We start from the raw sequence: 21,585 nt of genomic DNA on the forward strand, positions 1-21,585 counted from the left end.
GGTCTTCGCTTCATACCTTTTCAAAATTTTACAAATTTGATACTTTTGCTTCTTCGGAGGCTATTTTTGGGAGAAAGGTTCTACAGGCAGTGGTTCCTTCCATTTAAGCCTGCCTTGTCCCTCCCTTCATCCGTGTACTTTACCTTTGGTATTGGTATCCCACAAGTAATGGATGATCCGTGGACTGGATACACCTTACAAGAGAAAACATAATTTATGCTTACCTGATAAATTTATTTCTCTTGTGGTGTATCCAGTCCACGGCCCGCCCTGTCTTTTTAAGGCAGGTCAAAATTTTAATTTAAACTACAGTCACCACTGCACCCTATGGTTTCTCCTTTCTCTGCTTGTTTCGGTCGAATGACTGGATATGGCAGTTAGGGGAGGAGCTATATAGCAGCTCTGCTGTGGGTGATCCTCTTGCAACTTCCTGTTAGAAAGGAGAATATCCCACAAGTAATGGATGATCCGTGGACTGGATACACCACAAGAGAAATAAATTTATCAGGTAAGCATAAATTATGTTTTTTCAAATTGAGTATTACATTTAAAGAAAGCATTAGAAATACAATCACATTAAACGAATGTTAGAATGTGGTGCAAACATTCGAAATTTGAAACAAACAAACAAATATGTTAAATTTGTTTTATTTTTTGAATGTTGCAAAACAATTGCCCATTCCTACTCATTATGGGCCAGATTATGAGAGGCATGTTAACAGTTTAACAGAGTTTTATTATGGATGTTTACACGCCTCCGGTTTACCGCTCGTATTACAAGTTGTAAGTATAAACGATCACTTGAGTGCAATCGCGATTTACACTAGAATGACGTCCTCAAGGCTCTGGTTAACTGATTTGTAAAAGAAAAGTCTTTCACAAAACACATCAAAAATACATTACAAAGTAGAGTTAGACTTATAACACTGTAACAAAAATAATTTTTAAAAAAAATATTGCATAAAAAAGGTGTAGCGCATCAAAGAAATGAAGTCTCAGGTGTAAGAAAAATATATAAATATGTTTATATGTGTGTACATATGTATTTATATGTGTATATGTGTATTTACAAACATAAATACATATGTATACTTATATAGACAAGTATTATTTACTGTAAATATATGTATATATATGTCCACATCAGTGCACTCTCACAAACAAAAGCCTCCACATGACCAGGGTGCAATCTTCAATACCAATAACGATAACAAACAGGATGAACTCACCATTCAAAGCCTTTAATGTGAACATTTTCAGGGGTATCACCCCTCCCTCAGACGATCACATTAAAGGCTTTGAATTGTGTAAATCCAGAGAGTGCATCCTGTTTTTATATATACAGTATATATATATATATATATATATATATATATATATATATATATATATACAGGTATATATTGTACCAAAATACCATCAGACATATGTAGAAATATGTATTTATAAATAAGTAGAACATATTCTACTATGTGAAGAACATTGGAATGGGAAATATTCATATTTTAATGTCGGATTAGCGCACTTGAGAATACGCACGTGAGTAAGGGTGTTTTTTCCACTTTTTTTGCTCTATTGACTTCTATGGGGGAATAAGTTATTGTGCCAACATTATTCACATCAAGTTAGCGTGCAAGTGAAAACTGTTTACTTTCAACTTGTAATACAAACACTACCCGGCGCGCGCAAAAAGCTTCTCGTGGAGGTAGCGCTTGAGCGGGGTCGTTAAATACCGCTCCACTTGTAACCTTGCCCTATATGGGTTGTTTTTCATATTTTACAGAAGTATGTTGAAATTATTGAAGTAAAGCTGAAAGGTTCCAGTATTGCCTGTGGTTTCTAAATCGGACACAGAAAAAAAATAGTCTCAACAATTCTTTGCAAAGCGGTTTGAGGGGATTTATCTTTTCCAGATCCCTGTATTTTGTGTTTTCTTTCAAAGGCGGTGACAAATGTTTGTCTGTCTTAAAGCTTCAGGTGTCTGCAGTTCATCAGTGAACTAATAATTCCTGTTCTGTTACCCAGACTTTGTTTCAGGCTTTTTGAAAGTATGTGTCTTGTTCTCCTTAAAGGCACAGTCAACACTTCATTTAACATGATTGTATATTGAAAATAAAAAACCGAAGATGCACCTGCACTATACCCCTCCTGCCTTGCCGGCTTGCTTCTTTCCTAATCAGCGTAGCTAACCTCTCTAATAACCGGTAAATATGGCAGCCGAACTCCCCCCACCGTTACGTAGCTGCCTTCTTCTTCAACTGATAAGCAAATCAGAATCCAGTCCTCGGACAGAAATTGCACGCGCGAATGGGGATTATGCAGATTTATCTCCTCAACTGTATCTGGACCAGGAGACCAGAGATTCTCTTCTCTGGTGGTTGTCTCAGGACCACCTGTCTCAAGGAATGTGTTTCCGCAGGCCGGAGTGGCTCATAGTAACGACAGATGCCAGCCTGCTAGGCTGGGGTGCAGTCTGGAACTCTCTGAAAGCACAGGGCTTATGATCATCAAGGAGGAACACGGAGTTCTCTAGAGATGATGGAGGTAACCAAAATAATCCGATGGGCGGAGGATCACTCTTGCCATCTCTCAGCAATCCATATCCCAGGGGTAGAGAACTGGGAGGCGGATTTCCTAAGTCGTCAGACTTTTCATCCGGGGGAGTGGGAGCTCCATCCAGAGGTATTTGCACAGCTGACTCAGCTATGGGGCACACCAGAATTGGATCTGATGGCGTCCCGTCAGAATGCCAAACTTCCTTGTTACGGGTCCAGATCCCGGGATCCCCAGGCGGTACTGATAGATGCTCTAGCAGTGCCCTGGTACTTCAATCTGGCCTATGTATTTCCACCGTTTCCTCTCCTCCCACGTCTAGTTGCCAGAATCAAGCAGGAGAGAGCTTTGGTGATTCTGATAGCACCTGCATGGCCACGCAGGACTTGGTATGCAGACCTAGTGGACATGTCATCGGTTCCACCGTGGACTCTGCCAATGAGGCAGGACCTTCTAATCCAAGGTCCATTCACGCATCCAAATCTAATTTCTCTGCATCTGACTGCTTGGAGATTGAACGCCTGATTCTATCAAAGCGTGGTTTCTCTAAGTCGGTCATTGATACCCTGATTCAAGCTAGAAAGCCTGTCACCAGGAAGATTTATTTTAAGATTTGGTGCAAATATTTTTATTGGTGTGAATCCAAGGGAGTAAGATTAGGATTCCTAGAATATTGTCTTGTCTCCAAGAAGGATTGGAGAAGGGATTATCAGCTAGTTCCTTAAAAGGACAAATATCTGCTTTGTCTATTCTTTTACACAAACGTCTGGCAGATGTCCCAGATGTTCAAGCATTTAGTCAGGCCTTGGTTAGGATGAAGCCTGTATTGTTGCCTACCATGGAGCCTAAACTTAGTTCTTAAAGTTCTTTAAGGGGTTCCGTTTGAACCTATGCATTCCATAGATATTAAGCTTCTATCTTGGAAAGTTTTGTTTTAGTAGCTATCTCTTCGGCTGAGTTATCTGCTTTACAGCGTGACTCACCTTACCTTGTTTTCCATGTGTCCTAATCCTTCGTCAAAGAAGGAACGTCTGTTGCACAATCTTGATGTGGTTCGTGCTTTAAAGTTCTACTTACAAGCAACTAAAGATTTCCGTCAAACATCTTCATTGTTTGTGGTTTATTCTGGTAAACGGAGAGGTCAAAAGGCTACTGCTACCTCTCTTTCCTTTTGGCTGAAAAGCATCATCCGTTTGGCTTATGAGACTGCTGGCCAACAGCCTCCTGAAAGAATTACTGCTCATTCTACTAGAGCAGTGGCTTCCACATGGGCTTTTAAAAATGAGGCTTCTGTTGAACAGATTTGTAAGGTGGCGACTTGGTCTTCGCTTCATACTTTTTCCAAATTTTACAAATTCGATACTTTTGCTTCTTCGGAGGCTATTTTTGGGAGAAAGGTTCTACAAGCAGTGGTGCCTTCCGTTTAAGGTACCTGTCTTGTCCCTCCCTTTATACGTGCCCTAAAGCTTTGGTATTGGTATCCGACAAGTATGGATGAATCTGTGGACTCGATACATCTTACAAGAGAAAACATAATTTATGCTTACCTGATAAATTTATTTCTCTTGTGATGTATCGAGTCCATGGCCCGCCCTGTTTATTTAAGACAGGCAGTATATTTTTATTTAAAAAACTTCAGTCACCACTGCACCCTATAGTTTCTCCTTTTTCTTCCTAGCCTTCGGTCGAATGACTGGGGGGTGGAGCTAAGGGAGGAGCTATATAGACAGCTCTGCTGTGGGTGCTCTCTTTGCCACTTCCTATAAGGAAGGAGAATATCCCACAAGTATGGATGAATCCGTGGACTCGATACATCACAAGAGAAATAAATTTATCAGTTAAGCATAAATTATGTTTTGCTTATTTGTAAATAGCATTGTGCTGATTTTCAGACTCCTAACCAAGCCCCAAAATTTTGGAGTATACTGATGTATATCTTCCCCAAATTGCTCCTCTTTGTGTAAAGGGTCTTTTCATATACAGAGGGGGGGGGGGGGAGTGTCTGCTTTCACTGGGTGCTCCAGTAAATCTTTATCAAAAGTACTAAATGTGGAGCTTCTAGCTAAGTTTTTAAACGGTTTTATACTGGATATTTAGATCAGCAACTGTGCATATTATTATTTATTGTAGTGTCTATTACATGCAATTATATAAAAAGTGGTGTATACTGTCCCTTTAATGATACATTTACAAACTCATTTTCCATTTAAATGGTAGGAGAGTCCACTGCTTTATTCATTACTTGTGGGAAATAAGAACCTGGCCACCAGCAGGAGGCAAAGACACCCCAGCCAAGGCTTAAATACCTCCCCCACTCCCCTCATCCCCCAGTCATTATTTTACTTTCGTCACAGGAGGTTGGCAGAGAAGTGTCAGACGATTCGGAGTAGTCTCTTATGGAGGGTTGTATTCTTCGACATGGGACTGGAGTTTTAAGTTATCCTGTCAGCCTATCACTAAGAGCATGGATGAAAGTTAGTCTGGAGATGCAGGGAGTGTTGTCTCTACAAAACCATCCCGACTCATGTTACTAGCTCTTTGGCAATCAGCGTTGACGAGTTTCGCTGCCCGCCTTTATTCCCCTCAAGTCCATGTCAGAAGCAATCCTACTAACCTGTCACACTTCAAGGGCCGTGTTCCTGTTCAACGGCATAGATTCTGGTAAGATCCTTTCATTTATACACTTATGATAACGCAAGAAGACAGGGTCACAGTTTTTTCTCCTTTTATCTGTATAGAATCAAGGGTTAATATTCCTGGAATGGGGATTATTGAACAGGGGGGATCTGTGCATGATACCTTTATTGTGTTAATGCTACGTCATTTGTGAGATGAGGCTCTAGCAATGTGTGAACAGTCAGGTGAAGGTCGGCGCAGCCTGTTTTTGGTGCTTTTTCTCTATAGTGCAGGGGCGGTCCTGCTTGGCACTCCATGTGACCGGGTGTGGCCTCTTCAACTTCCTCTTTCCTGAGCAGCATTTGTGGGAGATGCAATGGTTTCTCTGTGATCCGGGTCATAGGAGGTGGTAAATGCCCCGGCCATTGGTGTATAAAGGTTCCATTTAATTTATCTCAGTCTGTTTTTAAGGCACAAGCTATGGAGAATATGTCAGGGGATACTCCCTCCTTAATCAAATCTAATACCTGTGTTTATTGTGAGGAGGTACAGGTTGATCTGCCTGCTTAACTGTGTTCCACATGCTTTGATAAGATTGCAGTATATAAAAAGAATAAGATATTTAGTACTACTGAGCCATCCACCTCTGAGGGTTCTCCGGCCCGCGAGGTGCGTTCCCAACATTCATGTTCGATTACACATGTAGCTCCCCAAGGCCCCACTAATCCTCCCACGGGAGGGGCCTCCTGGCCACCAGATTTCGCTGCCCAGCTGCAAGAGTCAGTTTCTGCGGCCTTCAATACCCTACATCACCTTGCGAAGTGCAATCGAAGGGAAAGACATAGCTTTCCGTCCCAGGGGTCATCTACTCCGTTGGATGTCTCTGAGAGATTATCCGATGAGGAGGATGCCTCCGACTCGTCAGAGGGTGCAGTCTCTGGGACGGAATCGGCGTCTTCTAGACCTCCGGTTACAGAGGAGCTAGATTTCAAGTTTAAGATGGAGCATTTGCGCTTTTCACTGAAAGAAGTGCTTGCTACGTTGGAGGTTCCGGAGCCAAAGCTTCTGGAAGAACCTTCGATCCCTAAGATAGATATGGTTTACGAGGACAGGGTGGTGCCCCAGACCTTCTCAGTTCCCATGAAGATGGCTACGATTATTAAGAATGAGTGGGAGAAACTGGGTTCGTCATTTTCTCCCTGTACCTCTTTTAAAAATCTGTTCCCTGTTTCGGACTCTCAGCTTAAACTATGGGGGACCATTCCAAAGTTCTTTTTGGTCCAGGCCTGGACTCCATCATATCCACGGTCACGGGAGGCAAGGGTACTTTCGTTCCGCAGGATAAGACTTTACTACTTTTTGTCCCTTTCGTTCAGACAAGTCTCAACGCCAGCAGCCTGCTGCAAAGACAGAGCAATCCAAGGGAACTTGGAATGCAGCTCAATCTTGGAACAAGCAGAGCAAGAAGCCCGCCGAGACAGTCGGCATGAAGGGGCGGCCCCCGATCCGTCTCTGGATCGTGTAGGGGGCAGACTATCTCTGTTCTCAGAGGCTTGGATGAAAGACGTCCAGAATTCCTTGGGTTCTGGAGGTTATCACCCAGGGTTACAGGATAGGGTTCAGGACTCCTCCGCCCAGGGGCAGATTCTTCCTGTCATACCTATCCTCAAGACCAGAGAAGAGAGACGCCTTTCTAGAGTGCAGGAGGGATCTCTCGTCTCTCGGAGTAATCGTTTCAGTACATCTAGCAGAAAGGGGTCTAGGGTACTATTCAAACCTTTTTGTGGTTCCAAAGAAGGAGGGCACGTTTCGTCCAATTCTGGACCTAAAGTGCCTAAAGAAGTTTCTGTCAGTTCCATCATTCAAAATGGAGATGATCAGATCGATCCTGCCCCTAGTTCAAGAGGGGCAATTTATGACGACAATAGACTTGAAGGATGCCTACCTTCACATGCCAATCCACAAGGACCACATCAGGTTCTTAAGATTCGCATTTCTGGACCAACACAACACAAACTTGAGTTTGTGGCCCTACTGTTCGGTCTGGCGACTGCCCCAAGAGTCTTTACAAAGGTTCTGGAGGCTCTGCTCACGGTAGTGAGAGTCAGAGGTATTGCGGTGGCTCCTTATCTGGACAATATTCTGGTCCAAGCTCCGTCTTGCAGTCTTGCGGTGGACCACTCGAGGGCTCTTCTTCTCCTTCGTTCCCATGGATGAAAGATAAACAAAGGAAAGAGTTCTCTGGTTCCCAGCAACAGGGTGGAGTTCCTGGGTACGATAATAGATTCCATATCTATGAAGATAGTCTTGACAGATCAGAGACGTTCCAAGATTGAGTCCAGCTGTCTTGCCCTTCAGACCTCCTCAAGACCATCTGTGGCCAGGTGTATGGAAGTGCTTGTGCTCATAATATCCAGCATAGATATAATTCCATTTGCCAGGTTCCATCTCAGACCTCTTTAGTTATGCATGTTGAGACAATGGAACAGCAATCACTCAGATCTATCCCAACAGATCTCTCTGGACAACCGAGTGAGGGAATCCCTCTCTTGGTGGATCCGTCCGTGTCAGCTGGCCCAGGGGACATCGTTCTTGAGGCCATCCTGGGAGATTGTGACCATGGACACAAGTCTATCAGGATGGGGAGCTGTTTGGGGTGCCAGAAGGGCACAGGGCAGGTGGACTCGAGAGGAGTCGACTCTACTAATAAATATTCTGGAACTTCAAGCGATATTCAATGCTCTGAGGGCTTGGCCCTACCTGGGGTTGTCCCATTTCATCAGATTCCAGTCGGAAAACATTACCTCGGTGGCTTACATAAACCATCAGGGGGGAACGAGAAGCTCGCTAGCCATGAGGGAAGTATCTCGGATTCTGGAGTGGGCAGAGACTCTCAGCGATCCACATTCTGGGTGTGGACAACTGGGAAGCAGACTTTCTCAGCAGACAGTCGCTTCATCCGGGGGAATGGTCTCTCCATCCCAAGGTGTTTGCGGAGATCTGCAACAGATGGGCGACGCCGGAGATAGACCTCATGGCGTCCAGACTCAACTTAAAGCTACTCATATACGGGTCGCGGTCCAGGTACCCACAGGCAAAGCTGATAGATGCCTTAGCGATGCATTGGAAGTTCAATCTAATTTACATATTTCCACCGTTGCCACTTCTTCCTCAAGTGGTGGCCCGCATCAAACAGGAGCAAGCTTCGACCATTCTGATTGCTCCGTTGAGGCCACGGAGGACGTGGTTTGCGGATCTGGTGGGGATGTCATTGTCTCCTCCATGGAGGTTACCCTTGCGCAGAGATCTGCTGGTTCAGGGTCCCTTTCTACACCAAAATCTCGATTCTCGGAGGCTGACTGCGTGGAGATTGAACGCCTAGTCTTGGCTAAGAGAGGTTTATCTGAGAGAGTAATTGATACTCTCATCCAGGCTAGGAAGCCGGTCACTTGTTGCATCTATCATAAGGTGTGGATGACCTACTTATCCTGGTGCGAGGAACGTGGATATCCCTGGCACAAGGTTAGGGTATGCAGGATTTTGGCCTTTCTCCAGGATGGACTGGATAAGGGTCTTGCCACCAGTTCCTTAAGGGGGCAGATTTCTGCGTTGTCGGTGCTGTTACACAAGAAGCTAGCGTAGCTTCCTGATATTCAGTCCTTTGTTCAGGCTCTGTCTAGGGTCAGAATTGTCTTTAGAAATTCTGCTCCTCCTTGGAGCTTTAACTTGGTTCTTAAGATTTTGCAGAGTGCTCCGTTTGAGCCTATGCATGCAATTGACATTAAGATTCTTTTTTGGAAGGTTCCATTTCTTCTGGCTATCGCATCGGCTTGCAGGGTTCTGAGTTAGCGGCCTTGCAAACTGAGCCCCCTTACCTGGTTTTTCACGCTGATAAGGCTGTGCTTCGCGTTGGGTTGGGATTTCTTCCCAAGGTGGTGTCAGATCGTAACATCAATCAGGAGATAGTAGCTCCTACCTTGTCTCCTAACCCTTCTTCGTCTAAGGAAAGGTTACTGCATAACTTGAATGTGGCTCGAGCCTTGAAGTTTCATCTTCAGACCACGAAAGATTTCAGACAGACTTCGTCCCTATTTGTGGTGTATTCAGGGAAGCGTAGAAGGGAAAAGGCCACTTCAGTCTTTTTGGTTGAGAAGCGTTATCCGTTTGGCTTATGAGACAGCGGGACATAAGTCTCCTCAGAGGATTACGGCTCACTCGACTAGAGCTGTGGCCTCTTCTTGGGCCTTTAAGAACGAGGCCTCTGTGGAGCAGATTTCTAAGGCCCTCCTTTATATACTTTTAAAAAGTTTTACAAATTTGATGTCTTTGCTTCAGCGGAAGCTGTGTTTGGGGGAGAGGTTCTGCAGGCTGTGGTGCCATCAGTATAGGGTCCGCCTCCTTTTACCCTCCCATTTTTTGTTCATTCAGTGTCCTCTAGAGCTTGGGTATTTGTTCCCCACAAGTAATGAATGAAGCAGTGGACTCTCCTCCCATTAAGATGGAAAACATAAATTATGCTTAACTGATAATTTCCATCTGTGGGAGTCCACTGCTCCCACTCGTTTGCTCTGGTGGGCGGACCTAAATTTAATATTACTCTTCTGGCACCATTTATACCCTGATATTTCTCCTACTGTTCCTTGTTCCCTTGGCAGAATGGCTGGGGGATATGGGGAGTGGGGGGGGGGGAGATATTTAAGCCTTTGGCTGGGGTGTCTTTGCCTCATCCTGGTGGCCAGGTTCTTATTTCTCACATGTAATGAATGAAGCAGTGGACTCTCCTCCCACAGATGGAAATGAAATTATCAGGTAAGCATATTTTATGTTCTTGACTTACTGAATTCCTCAATATGTATTGTAATGTAATATTGGTTTCTTTCATGTAATTAGCAAGAGTCCATGAGCTAGTGACGTATGGGATATACATTCCTACCAGGAGGGGCAAAGTTTCCCAAACCTCAAAATGCCTATAAATACACCCCTCACCACACCCACAAATCAGTTTTTACAAACTTTGCCTCCCGTGGAGGTGGTGAAGTAAGTTTGTGCTAGATTCTACGTTGATATGCGCTCCGCAGCAGGTTGGAGCCCGGTTTTCCTCTCAGCGTGCAGTGAATGTCAGAGGGATGTGAAGAGAGTATTGCCTATTTGAATTCAATGATCTCCTTCTAGAGGGTCTATTTCATAGGTTCTCTGTTATCGGTCGTAGAGATTCATCTCTTACCTCCCTTTTCAGATCGACGATATACTCTTATATATACCATTACCTCTACTGATTCTCGTTTCAGTACTGGTTTGGCTTTCTACTATATGTAGATGAGTGTCCTGGGGTAAGTAAGTCTAATTTTCTGTGACACTCTAAGCTATGGTTGGGCACTTTTATATAAAGTTCTAAATATTTGTGTTTAAACATTTATTTGCCTTGATTCAGGATGTTCAATATTCCTTATTTCAGACAGTCAGTTTCATTATTTGGGATAATGCATTTGAATAATCAATTTTTTTCTTACCTTAAAATTTGACTTTTTTCCCTGTGGGCTGTTAGGCTCGCGGGGGCTGAAAATGCTTCATTTTATTGCGTCATTCTTGGCGCTGACTTTTTTGGCGCAAAAAAAATTCTTTGTTATTTCCGCCGTCATACTTGTCACCGGAAGTTGCGTCATTTTTGACGTTTTTTGCGGCAAAAGTGTCGGCGTTACCGGATGTGGCGTCATTTTTGGCGCCAAAAGCATTTAGGCGCCAAATAATGTGGGCGTCTTTTTTGGCGCTAAAAATTATGGGCGTCATTATTGTCTCCACATTATTTAAGTCTCATTGTTTATTGCTTCTGGTTGCTAGAAGCTTGTTCACTGGCATTTTTTCCCATTCCTGAAACTGTCATTTAAGGAATTTGATCAATTTTGCTTTATATGTTGTTTTTTCTATTACATATTGCAAGATGTCCCAGACTGACCCTGAATAAGAAGATACTTCTGGAAAATCGCTGCCTGATGCTGGATCTACCAAAGTTAAGTGTATTTGCTGTAAACTTGTGGTATCTGTTCCTCCAGCTGTTGTTTGTAATGAATGTCATGACAAGCTTGTTAATGCAGATAATATTTCCTTTAGTAATGTTACATTACCTGTTGTTGTTCCTTCAACATCTAATACTCAGTGTTCCTGTTAACATAAGAGATTTTGTTTCTAAATCAATTAAGAAGGCTATGTCTTTTATTCCTCCTTCTAGTAAACGTAAAAGGTCTTTTAAAACTTCTCATTTTTCAGATGAATTTTTAAATGAACATCATCAGTCTGATTCTGATAATGATTCCTCTGGTTCAGAGGATTCTGTTTCAGAGGTTGATGCTGATAAATCTTCATATTTGTTCAAAATGGAATTTATTCGTTCTTTACTTAAAGACGTCTTAATTGCATTAGAAATAGAGGATTCTGGTCCTCTTGATACTAAATCTAAAAGTTTAAATAAGGTTTTTAAATCTCCTGTAGTTATTCCAGAAGTTTTTCCTGTCACTGATGCCATTTCTGAAGTAATCTCCAGGGAATGGAATAATTTGGGTAATTAATTTACTCCTTCTAAACGTTTTAAGCAATTATATCCTGTGCCGTCTGACAGATTAGAGTTTTGGGACAAAATCCCTAAGGTTGATGGGGCTATCTCTACTCTTGCTAAGCGTACTACTATTCCTACGGCAGATAGTACTTCCTTTAAGGATCCTTTAGATAGGAAAATTGAATCCTTTCTAAGAAAAGCTTACTTATGTTCAGGTAATCTTCTTAGACCTGCTATATCTTTAGCGGATGTTGCTGCAGCTTCACTTTTTGGTTAGAAGCTTTAGCGCAACAAGTAACAGATCATAATTCTCATAGCATTGTTAATCTTCTTCAACATGCTAATAATTTTATTTGTGATGCCATCTTTGATATCATTAGGGTTGATGTCAGGTATATGTCTCTAGCTATTTTAGCTAGAAGAGCTTTATGGCTTAAAACTTGGAATGCTGATATGTCTTCTAAGTCAACTTTGCTTTCCCTTTCTTTCCAGGGTAATACATTATTTGGTTCACAGTTGGATTCTATTATTTCAACTGTTACTGGAGGGAAAGGAACTTTTTTACCACAGGATAAAAAATCTAAAGGTAAATTTAGGTCTAATAATCGTTTTCGTTCCTTTCGTCACAATAAGGAACAAAAGCCTGATCCTTCCCCTACAGGAGCGGTATCAGTTTGGAAACCATCTCCAGTCTGGAATAAATCCAAGCCTTTTAGAAAGCCAAAGCCAGCTCCCAAATCAACATGAAGGTGCGGCCCTCATTCCAGCTCAGATGGTAGGGGGCAGATTACGATTTTTCAAAGAAATTTGGATCAATTCGATTCACAATCTTTGGATTCAGAACATTGTTTCACAAGGGTACAGAATAGGCTTCAAGATAAGGCCTCCTGCAAGAAGATTTTTTCTTTCCCGTGTCCCAGTAAATCCAGTGAAGGCTCAAACATTTCTGAAATGTGTTTCAGATCTAGAGTTGGCTGGAGTAATTATGCCAGTTCCAGTTCTGGAACAGGGGCTGGGGTTTTACTCAAATCTCTTCATTGTACCAAAGAAGGAGAATTCCTTCAGACCAGTTCTGGATTTAAAAATATTGAATCATTATGTAAGGATACCAACATTCAAAATGGTAACTATAAGGACTATTCTGCCTTTTGTTCAGCAAGGGCATTATATGTCCACAATAGATTTACAGGATGCATATCTGCATATTTCGATTCATCCAGATCACTATCAGTTTCTGAGATTCTCTTTCCTAGACAAGCATTACCAGTTTGTGGCTCTGCCGTTTGGCCTAGCAACAGCTCCAAGGATTTTTACAAAGGTTCTCGGTGCCCTTCTGTCTGTAATCAGAGAACAGGGTATTGTGGTATTTCCTTATTTGGACGATATCTTGGTACTTGTTCAGTCTTCTCATTTAGCAGAATCTCATACGAATCGACTTGTATTGTTTCTTCGAGATCATGGTTGGAGGATCAATTTACTGAAAAGTTCATTGATTCCTCAGACAAGGGTAACCTTTTTAGGTTTCCAGATAGATACAGTGTCCATGACTCTGTCTCTGACAGACAAGAGACGTCTAAAATTGGTTTCAGCTTGTCGAAACCTTCAGTCTCAATCATTCCCTTCGGTAGCCTTATGCATGGAAATTCTAGGTCTTATGACTGCTGCATCGGACACGATCCCCTTTGCTCGTTTTCACATGCGACCTCTTCAGCTTTGTATGCTGAACCAGTGGTGCAGGGATTATACAAAGATATCTCAATTGATATCTTTAAAACCGATTGTACGACACTCTCTGACGTGGTGGACAGATCACCATTGTTTAGTTCAGGGGGCTTCTTTTGTTCTTCCAACCTGGACTGTGATTTTAACAGATGCAAGTCTGACAGGTTGGGGAGCTGTTTGGGGGTCTCTGACAGCACAAGGGGTTTGGGAATCTCGGGAGGTGAGATTACCAATCAATATTTTGTAACTCCGTGCAATTTTCAGAGCTCTTCAGTCATGGCCTCTTCTAAAGAGAGAGTCGTTCATTTGTTTTCAGACGGACAATGTCACAACTGTGGCATATATCAATCATCAAGGAGGGACTCACAGTCCTCTGGCTATGAAAGAAGTATCTCGAATACTGGTATGGGCGGAATCCAGCTCCTGTCTAATTTCTGCGGTTCATATCCCAGGTATAGACAATTGGGAAGCGGATTATCTCAGTCGCCAAACGTTACATCCGGGCGAATGGTCTCTTCACCCAGAGGTATTTCTTCAGATTGTTCAAATGTCAAATGTGAAATTCCAGAAATAGATCTGATGGCTTCTCATCTAAACAAGAAGCTTCCCAGGTATCTGTCCAGATCCAGGGATCCTCAGGCGGAAGCAGTGGATGCATTGTCACTTCCTTGGAAGTATCATCCTGCCTATATCTTTCCGCCTCTAGTTCTTCTTCCAAGAGTAATCTCCAAGATTCTGAAGGAATGCTCGTTTGTTCTGCCAGCATGGCCTCACAGGTTTTAGTATGCGGATCTTGTCCGGATGGCCACTTGCCAACCGTGGACTCTTCCGTTAAGACCAGACCTTCTGTCGCAAGGTCCTTTTTTCCATCAGGATCTCAAATCCTTAAATATGAAGGTATGGAGATTGAACGCTTGATTCTCAGTCAAAGAGGTTTCTCTGACTCTGTGATTAATACTATGTTACAGGCTCGTAAATCTGTATCTAGGAAGATATATTATCGAGTCTGGAAGATTTACATTTCTTGGTGTCTTTCTCATCATTTTTCCTGGCATTCTTTTAGAATTCTGAGAATTTTACAGTTTCTTCAGGATGGTTTGGATAAAGGTTTGTCTGCAAGTTCCTTGAAAGGACAAATCTCTGCTCTTTCTGTTCTTTTTCACAGAAAGATTGCTAATCTTCCTGATATTCATTGTTTTGTACAAGCTTTGTTTCGTATAAAACCTGTTATTAAGTCAATTTCTCCTCCTTGGAGTTTGAATTTGGTTCTGGGGGCTCTTCAAGCTCCTCCGTTTGAACCTATGCATTCACTGGACATTAAATTACTTTCTTGGAAAGTTTTGTTTCTTTTGGCCAACTCTTCTGCTAGAAGAGTTTCTGAATTATCTGCTCTTTCTTGTGAGTCTCCTTTTCTGATTTTTCATCAGGATAAGGCGGTGTTGCGAACTTCTTTTAAATTTTTACCTAAGGTTGTGAATTCTAACAACATTAGTAGAGAAATTGTGGTTCCTTCATTGTGTCCTAATCCTAAGAATTCTAAGGAGAGATCATTGCATTCTTTGGATGTAGTTAGAGCTTTGAAATATGTTGAAGCTACTAAGAATTTCCGAAAGACTTCTAGTCTATTTGTTATCTTTTCCGGTTCTAGGAAAGGTCAGAAGGCTTTTGCCATTTCTTTGGTGTCTTGGTTGAAATCTTTAATTCATCATGCTTATGTCGAGTCGGGTAAAACTCCGCCTCAAAGGATTACAGCTCATTCTACTAGGTCAGTTTCTACTTCCTGGGCGTTTAGGAATGAAGCTTCGGTTGATCAGATTTGCAAAGCAGCAACTTGGTCTTCTTTGCATACTTTTACTAAATTCTACCATTTTGATGTGTTTTCTTCTTCTGAAGCAGTTTTTGGTAGAAAAGTTCTTCAGGCAGCTGTTTCAGTTTGATTCTTCTGCTTATAATTTCAGTTTTTTTCATTATAAGATTTAAACTTTATTTTGGGTGTGGATTATTTTCAGCGGAATTGGCTGTCTTTATTTTATCCCTCCCTCTCTAGTGACTCTTGCGTGGAAGATCCACATCTTGGGTATTCATTATCCCATACGTCACTAGCTCATGGACTCTTGCTAATTACATGAAAGAAAACATAATTTATGTAAGAACTTACCTGATAAATTAATTTCTTTCATATTAGCAAGAGTCCATGAGGCCCACCCTTTTTGTGGTAGTTATGATTTTTTTGTATAAAGCACAATTATTCCAATTCCTTATTTTTTATGCTTTCGCACTTTTGTCTTATCACCCCACTTCTTGGCTATGCGTTAAACTGATTTGTGGGTGTGGTGAGGGGTGTATTTATAGGCATTTTGAGGTTTGGGAAACTTTGCCCCTCCTGGTAGGAATGTATATCCCATACGTCACTAGCTCATGGACTCTTGCTAATATGAAAGAAATGAATTTATCAGGTAAGTTCTTACATAAATTATGTTTTTTCACATAGGCTTGACATTACCCCTGCCATATTGGATAACATTAGGCTATAATGTCACCAAACCAATAGGTTGCCTGCTCAATCACATAGAGTTAATTTAATAAAAGTTCTGGAGCACACTTTCAAATAATATTAAAAGGGATTCATCAACATACAGGCCCTTTAACCTGTCATTTATTTTCTACCCATCACCATTTTGTTTCTCATTAATTGTGAACATTTGAATTTTTGGATTATAAAAATGGGTAGATTATGGGTAAAGGAAAAAACTTTTGTGGCGTTTGCATTAATTTTAGGGGTATTAATAACAGAAGCATTTTACTATTGTGAGCTTTAGAATAATGCAGTGATAATGCCATACGACATTTAGAAATGTTGAAAACAAGAACTAAATTGTAAGTATGATCAGCCCACTTTACATTACAAATAATTCAAGAAACACGACAAAACCACACAGTCAAGGGATGCAACCATTTTAATAACTCTGTGACCTAACTTATGTGCATTTATCATTTATGATGTGTTGTCCGACGTTAATAGATCCTAATTGTATACGTATGTGTCCAGAATGATTGCTTCTATGGTCACTTAGAAAGTTAAGGCTGTTATGAAGCATCAAGTAGACTTTTCCCATTAATTCCCTTTTTATACAACATACTGTTAAACATTACCATCTATAAAACACATTACTTTGCTTTTAGGGTCTTCTATAGAGAACATAGTAAAATATTACCTTGACTAGTCCTAAAGCCCATGTACACGGGCCAAGTACCACGTTTCCAACCCTTGCTCCCTCTCTCTCCCCCCTCTCTTTTGCGCTCTCTCTTCCCTGCCCCTCTTCTGCTCTCTCTCCCCCTCTTTTGCACTCTCTCCCCCTCTTTTGCTCTCTCTCTCCCCCTCTTTTGTTCTCTCTGTCTCCCCCTCTTTTGCGCTCTCCCCCCCCCTCTCTTTTGCGCTCTCCCCCCCTCTCTTTTGCGCTCTCCCCCCCTCTCTTTTGCGCTCTCCCCCCCTCTCTTTTGCGCTCTCCCCCCCCTCTCTTTTGCGCTCTCCCCCCCCTCTCTTTTGCGCTCCCCCCCCTCTCTTTTGCGCTCTCCCCCCCTCTCTTTTGCGCTCTCCCCCCCCCCTCTCTTTTGCGCTCTCCCCCCCCCCCTCTTTTGCGCTCTCCCCCACCTCTCTTTTGCGCTCTCCCCCCCTCTCTTTTGCGCTGTCTCCCCCCCCTCTCTTTTGCGCTGTCTCCCCCCCTCTCTTTTGCGCTGTCTCTCTCCCCCCTCTCTTTTGCGCGCTCTCTCTCTCCCCCCTCTCTTTTGCGCTCTCTCTCTCCCCCCCTCTCTTTTGCTCTCTCTCTCCCCCCCTCTCTTTTGCTCTCTCTCTCCCCCCCCTCTCTTTTGCTCTCTCTCTCCCCCCCTCATTTTGCTCTCTCTCCCCCTCTCTTTTGCTGTCTCCCTCCTCTCTTTATCCCCCCTCTTTAGAGCTCTCTATCTCTCACGGCGCATCCGGCCCACGCCCGGCCACGCCCCGCCCGCCTGCCTCACGCCCGGCCCCATCCACCTCATGCCTGGCCCCGCCCACTTCACGCCCGTCTGGCCACGCCCACTCCACGCCAGATGCCAGGTGAGGTAGGCCAAGTGTGTTTGTCCTTGCACGCAGGCTCTAGTGCTCATGACAGCTTCAGACAAACACACAACCTTTTATTATATAGGATAGGTCACAAAGTGATGTTTTGCCTTATTTAAAAAAAGAAGACGGGTATTTTTATAGTTTTATTAAAGTTTACAAGTTACTTTGATAATACCCTTCCTTCAATTGTGTAAAAACTTAGAAACAGCAGCAAACAGTACAAATAGTTGACTATAGTGACCCCAAAAACAAGGAGGGTAACCCCAGAAGATTGATTTGCAAGACAAATGTCCATGATAAGCCATCTGAAATAAGGGCTGTCAAAGTTCTACATTTGTTCCAATTTTAACTGTCAAAGTGGTAATGGTCAATAGTAAATCAGTCAAGAGGAGCAATCTCTGTTTCACATTACAAAGTAGGAACTAACAAAAGATTAATTAGCAAGACATATAGTATTGTTCACCATAGCCTGTGAAGATAATAGTATATTAGTCCGCACTTAGTAATAGCTCCTTACCACAATCTTTTTAAAATCCTCTTAAAGTGTAATTTAGCAATTTCATTTTTATTCTCTCTCCATAATAGCTATTCTCAGAATACAATAGATCTTGTTCCGCATTAGGGAATGTAAACCACACCTACTTCTCAAGGTGTAAAATTACACTACTGTCCTTTGGTTCCATCTCTTATATTTTCTTTTTTTATCATCCATCCTTTTTTTTGCCTTATCCTATAGACATTACAAAAAATGTTACATAAATCAGCCATATTTATCCTTGAGTGCTTTTCATCTAGTTTCTTTGAAACGTGTGGTTTATTTTTTTTAACTGGTTTTATCACTTTAAAAAATAAGATGTACCTAATGGAACTTTTAACATGGTTGGGAATTGATGTTTAAACAAGTTAGACTGATTATGTAGCAGTAAAATTATTATGTATTGTAGATGGCATGTTAAAGGGACATGAAACACAAAAAAATTATTTCATGATTTAAGTAAAACATACAAATTTAAACAAGTTTCCAATTTACTTCTATTATCAAATTTGCTTAATTTTCTTGTTACTATTTGTTGAAGGAGCATCAATACACTACTGGTTTCTAACTGAACACGTAGGTGAGCCAATGACAATCGGTATATATATGCAGCCACCAATCAGCAGCTAGAAACTAGGTTCTTTGCTGCTCCTGAGCTTACCTAGACAAACCTTTCAGCAAAGGATAACAAGAGAAGGAAGCAAAGTAAATAATAGAAATACATTGAAAAGTTGTTTACAATTGCATGCTTTTTCTGAATCATGAAAAAAATTGTGGCTTTTATGTCCCTTTAAGTTAGTGTAAAGTATCTTATCAATAACTGTACATTTAACATTGTCATTTTTTCAATTGTCTCTAGGAATGTTCAGACAAGGATGTTCAACATTCAGAGTGATTACACCAAATATAGATGAAGAAGCTTCTATGATGGAAGATGTTGGAATGCAGGATGTACATTTTAATGAGGTGGGCCTGTTTACTCTGACCTGATCATGTCAGGGATGTTTAACCCTCACTTGTACATTAGAGGCCATAAAAATTCAGATTATCCTATCTTTAGTGTAGCTATAATCTAGATTTTATTAAAGACACAGAGACAAATATTTTGCATTACTTTCAATTTACTGCTCTGACAGCTTTTTAAAGTATACAGTGAAAACATTAGTAAACATAAAACATGTGAAACAACAGAGAAAACAAAAGAACCAATAAGGACAAAGCCATGGATGTAGAAGATTATATCAGCCAATCAGCATACTCATAATGTCCATAAACAGTGCACCAATACCTCCTCTTTCTTGTTTGATGCAAATAGGTAAAAAGGACATTAAAGAAGGAAGGAATATAATAGCACCATAACAACTGGAACATGAACAACCAATAACAGAAAATCAAAATAATTCTGAAGACAGGATGGAGAAACTTGAGGTTGAGGCAGGAGAGGATTCTTCTGGGAATCTGTCTAGGCTGAAGGAGAATTTTGAACAGATGACGTAGATTTCGAGTGATAGGAGAGTCCAAATCAGTTGAAGTAGATGTTTTGAGAGGTGGATGCTGGAAATAAAAATACATATTAATAAACAAATCAAATATAATTTTAATACTGGGAGGGAACGGAAAGATTGCCAGGGAGGCAAAATATTTGTCTCTGTGTCTTTAATAAAATCTAGATTATAGCTACACTAAATTTTATTACAAGACCAGAGACTCATAATTTGCTAGTTTAAAGCAAAAAAGGATCATGAAATTAAAGAAAAAGCAGCGTTATTAATAGGTTTAAAATAAAATTGTCTAAAGGTGGAGTCTGAAGACCAGTCAGCTGCATTTAAAATATCTTGGAGGGAAGAGGATTTTAAAAAGGCTTTAGAGGCAGAAGCTCCACGAACGGTGTGAGCTGAGAAAGATTCTTCCACACCAGAAAGAAGCATAATCCATTTTACCCACCTGGCAATAGAAGTAGAGGAGACAGGTTTGAAAGGGGAAACAAAAGAGATGAGAAGTTGATAAGAAGAAGAAAGACGTAAATGTTGATTACAAGACAAATACTCTTTTAGACAAAGGACAACACACAACTTAGGATGATCAGAGAAATGAGGATAAAATATAGATTGAGAAAGACATTTAGTTATTTTAGAAAGGATAAAGGTGACACCAAAAGGAGAAAACATTTGAGAATTAATATCAATGGCACGAGCATCAGAAACTCTGTGAAAAGAGAGAAGATAGAGAAGAGTGGCAAGTTTAGCTGACAGCTGTTTGAGAGAAAGAAGAACATTAGAAGGCCAATATCTAAGAAAGGACAAAACCAAATCTACATCCCAAAAGAAAGAGTATTTAGAAGTTGGAGGTTTTTAGATACGAACTGCTTTGAGAAGTCTGCAGACCTGATGGATTTTTTCCCAACAGGGGTATTATTAATAAGGATGTGACCAGCAGAGAGAGCCGAACAAGCTATATTGATAGATCTATAGGCAAGACCTGAGTCAAAAAGAAAAGAGAAATAATCTAAAATGAGATTCAAAGGAGCTGAAAAGGGATCCAAGTCCCTCTGGACACACCAGCCAGACCACTTGGACCAAGCTCAGAGATAACATCTTTTGGTTCCAGGAGCCCAAGAGTCTTGTAATAAAGATTGAGCTTGGTCCGAAAGTCCATCGAGAGACCAAGATCCCCTAAATGCATCCAAGCAACAAGAGTTAGAGATTTGGAAAGCAAATATAGGAGGAGATGAGGGATGGAAGGAATAAGTAGGGGAGGAAGGAAAGAAAGTTCCAGAAGAGAAGGATACCAAGGCTGGGGTGGCCACAGGGGGATGATCAGGAGAAGAGATATCGGGTTCCTGCGGATATAAGCCAGAGTCCGAGCAGTCATAGAAAAGGGGGGGAAGCGTAAGCTCCTGAAGGGGGCTACACTTGAAGGAAAGCGTCCAAGGCAGAGGCGTCTGGGTCCAGTCTCCAGCTGAAAAAGGGTCTGACTTGAAAATTGGAACGAGAGGCAAAAAGGTCAAGAAAGAAAGGGCCCCTGAGAGAAGAAATCTTTAGGAAAATACTCCTGTCCAATTTCCAATCGCCGGAGTCCTTCAAATAACAAGAACCCCAATCTGCAGTCTGATTGGATAGACCCGGAATAAATTCCGCAGAAATAGAAATATTCTTGTCGAGGCAAAAGTGAATGAAATTTTTTGTAAGATCTGATAGAGGTTTTGATTTTGTGCCTCCTAAAAGATTTAGATATCGAACTGCCGAAAGGTTGTCCATGCGAAGAAGTGGGAAGGTTGGACTTGAGAAAACTCTGAATTGCAAAGGATCCTGCCAGAAGTTCTTTGCAGTTGATATGAAGATTGGATTCTACAAGGGTCCATTTGCCACCTGTAATTGTGGAACCGCAACGCGCTACCCAGCCGGAGTTGCTTGCGTCCGATTCTATGACAAAATCTGGAACAGAACCGAAGATTGCTTTGCCGTTTCATGCCTCTATGTTTTGAATCCACCAGATGAGCTCCTCTTTGGC

At 41.6% G+C, this 21,585-nt stretch overlaps 1 protein-coding gene across 3 annotated transcripts in view; it reads left to right on the forward strand.

Annotated features, from left to right (window-relative positions):
• DOCK9 (dedicator of cytokinesis 9) overlaps nt 1–21,585 on the forward strand; it is a 736,189-nt gene that overhangs the window by 642,053 nt on the left and 72,551 nt on the right. For all 3 annotated transcript variants that reach the window (XM_053707819.1, XM_053707821.1, XM_053707820.1), the window contains exon 45: nt 18,935–19,041. In XM_053707819.1, coding sequence (XP_053563794.1) covers nt 18,935–19,041 — 107 coding nt within the window. The remainder of the gene's footprint in view (nt 1–18,934; nt 19,042–21,585) is intronic.

The sequence above is a fragment of the Bombina bombina genome, chromosome 3 (genome assembly GCF_027579735.1).
Source record: "Bombina bombina isolate aBomBom1 chromosome 3, aBomBom1.pri, whole genome shotgun sequence".
NCBI classification, from domain to species: Eukaryota; Metazoa; Chordata; class Amphibia; order Anura; family Bombinatoridae; genus Bombina; species Bombina bombina.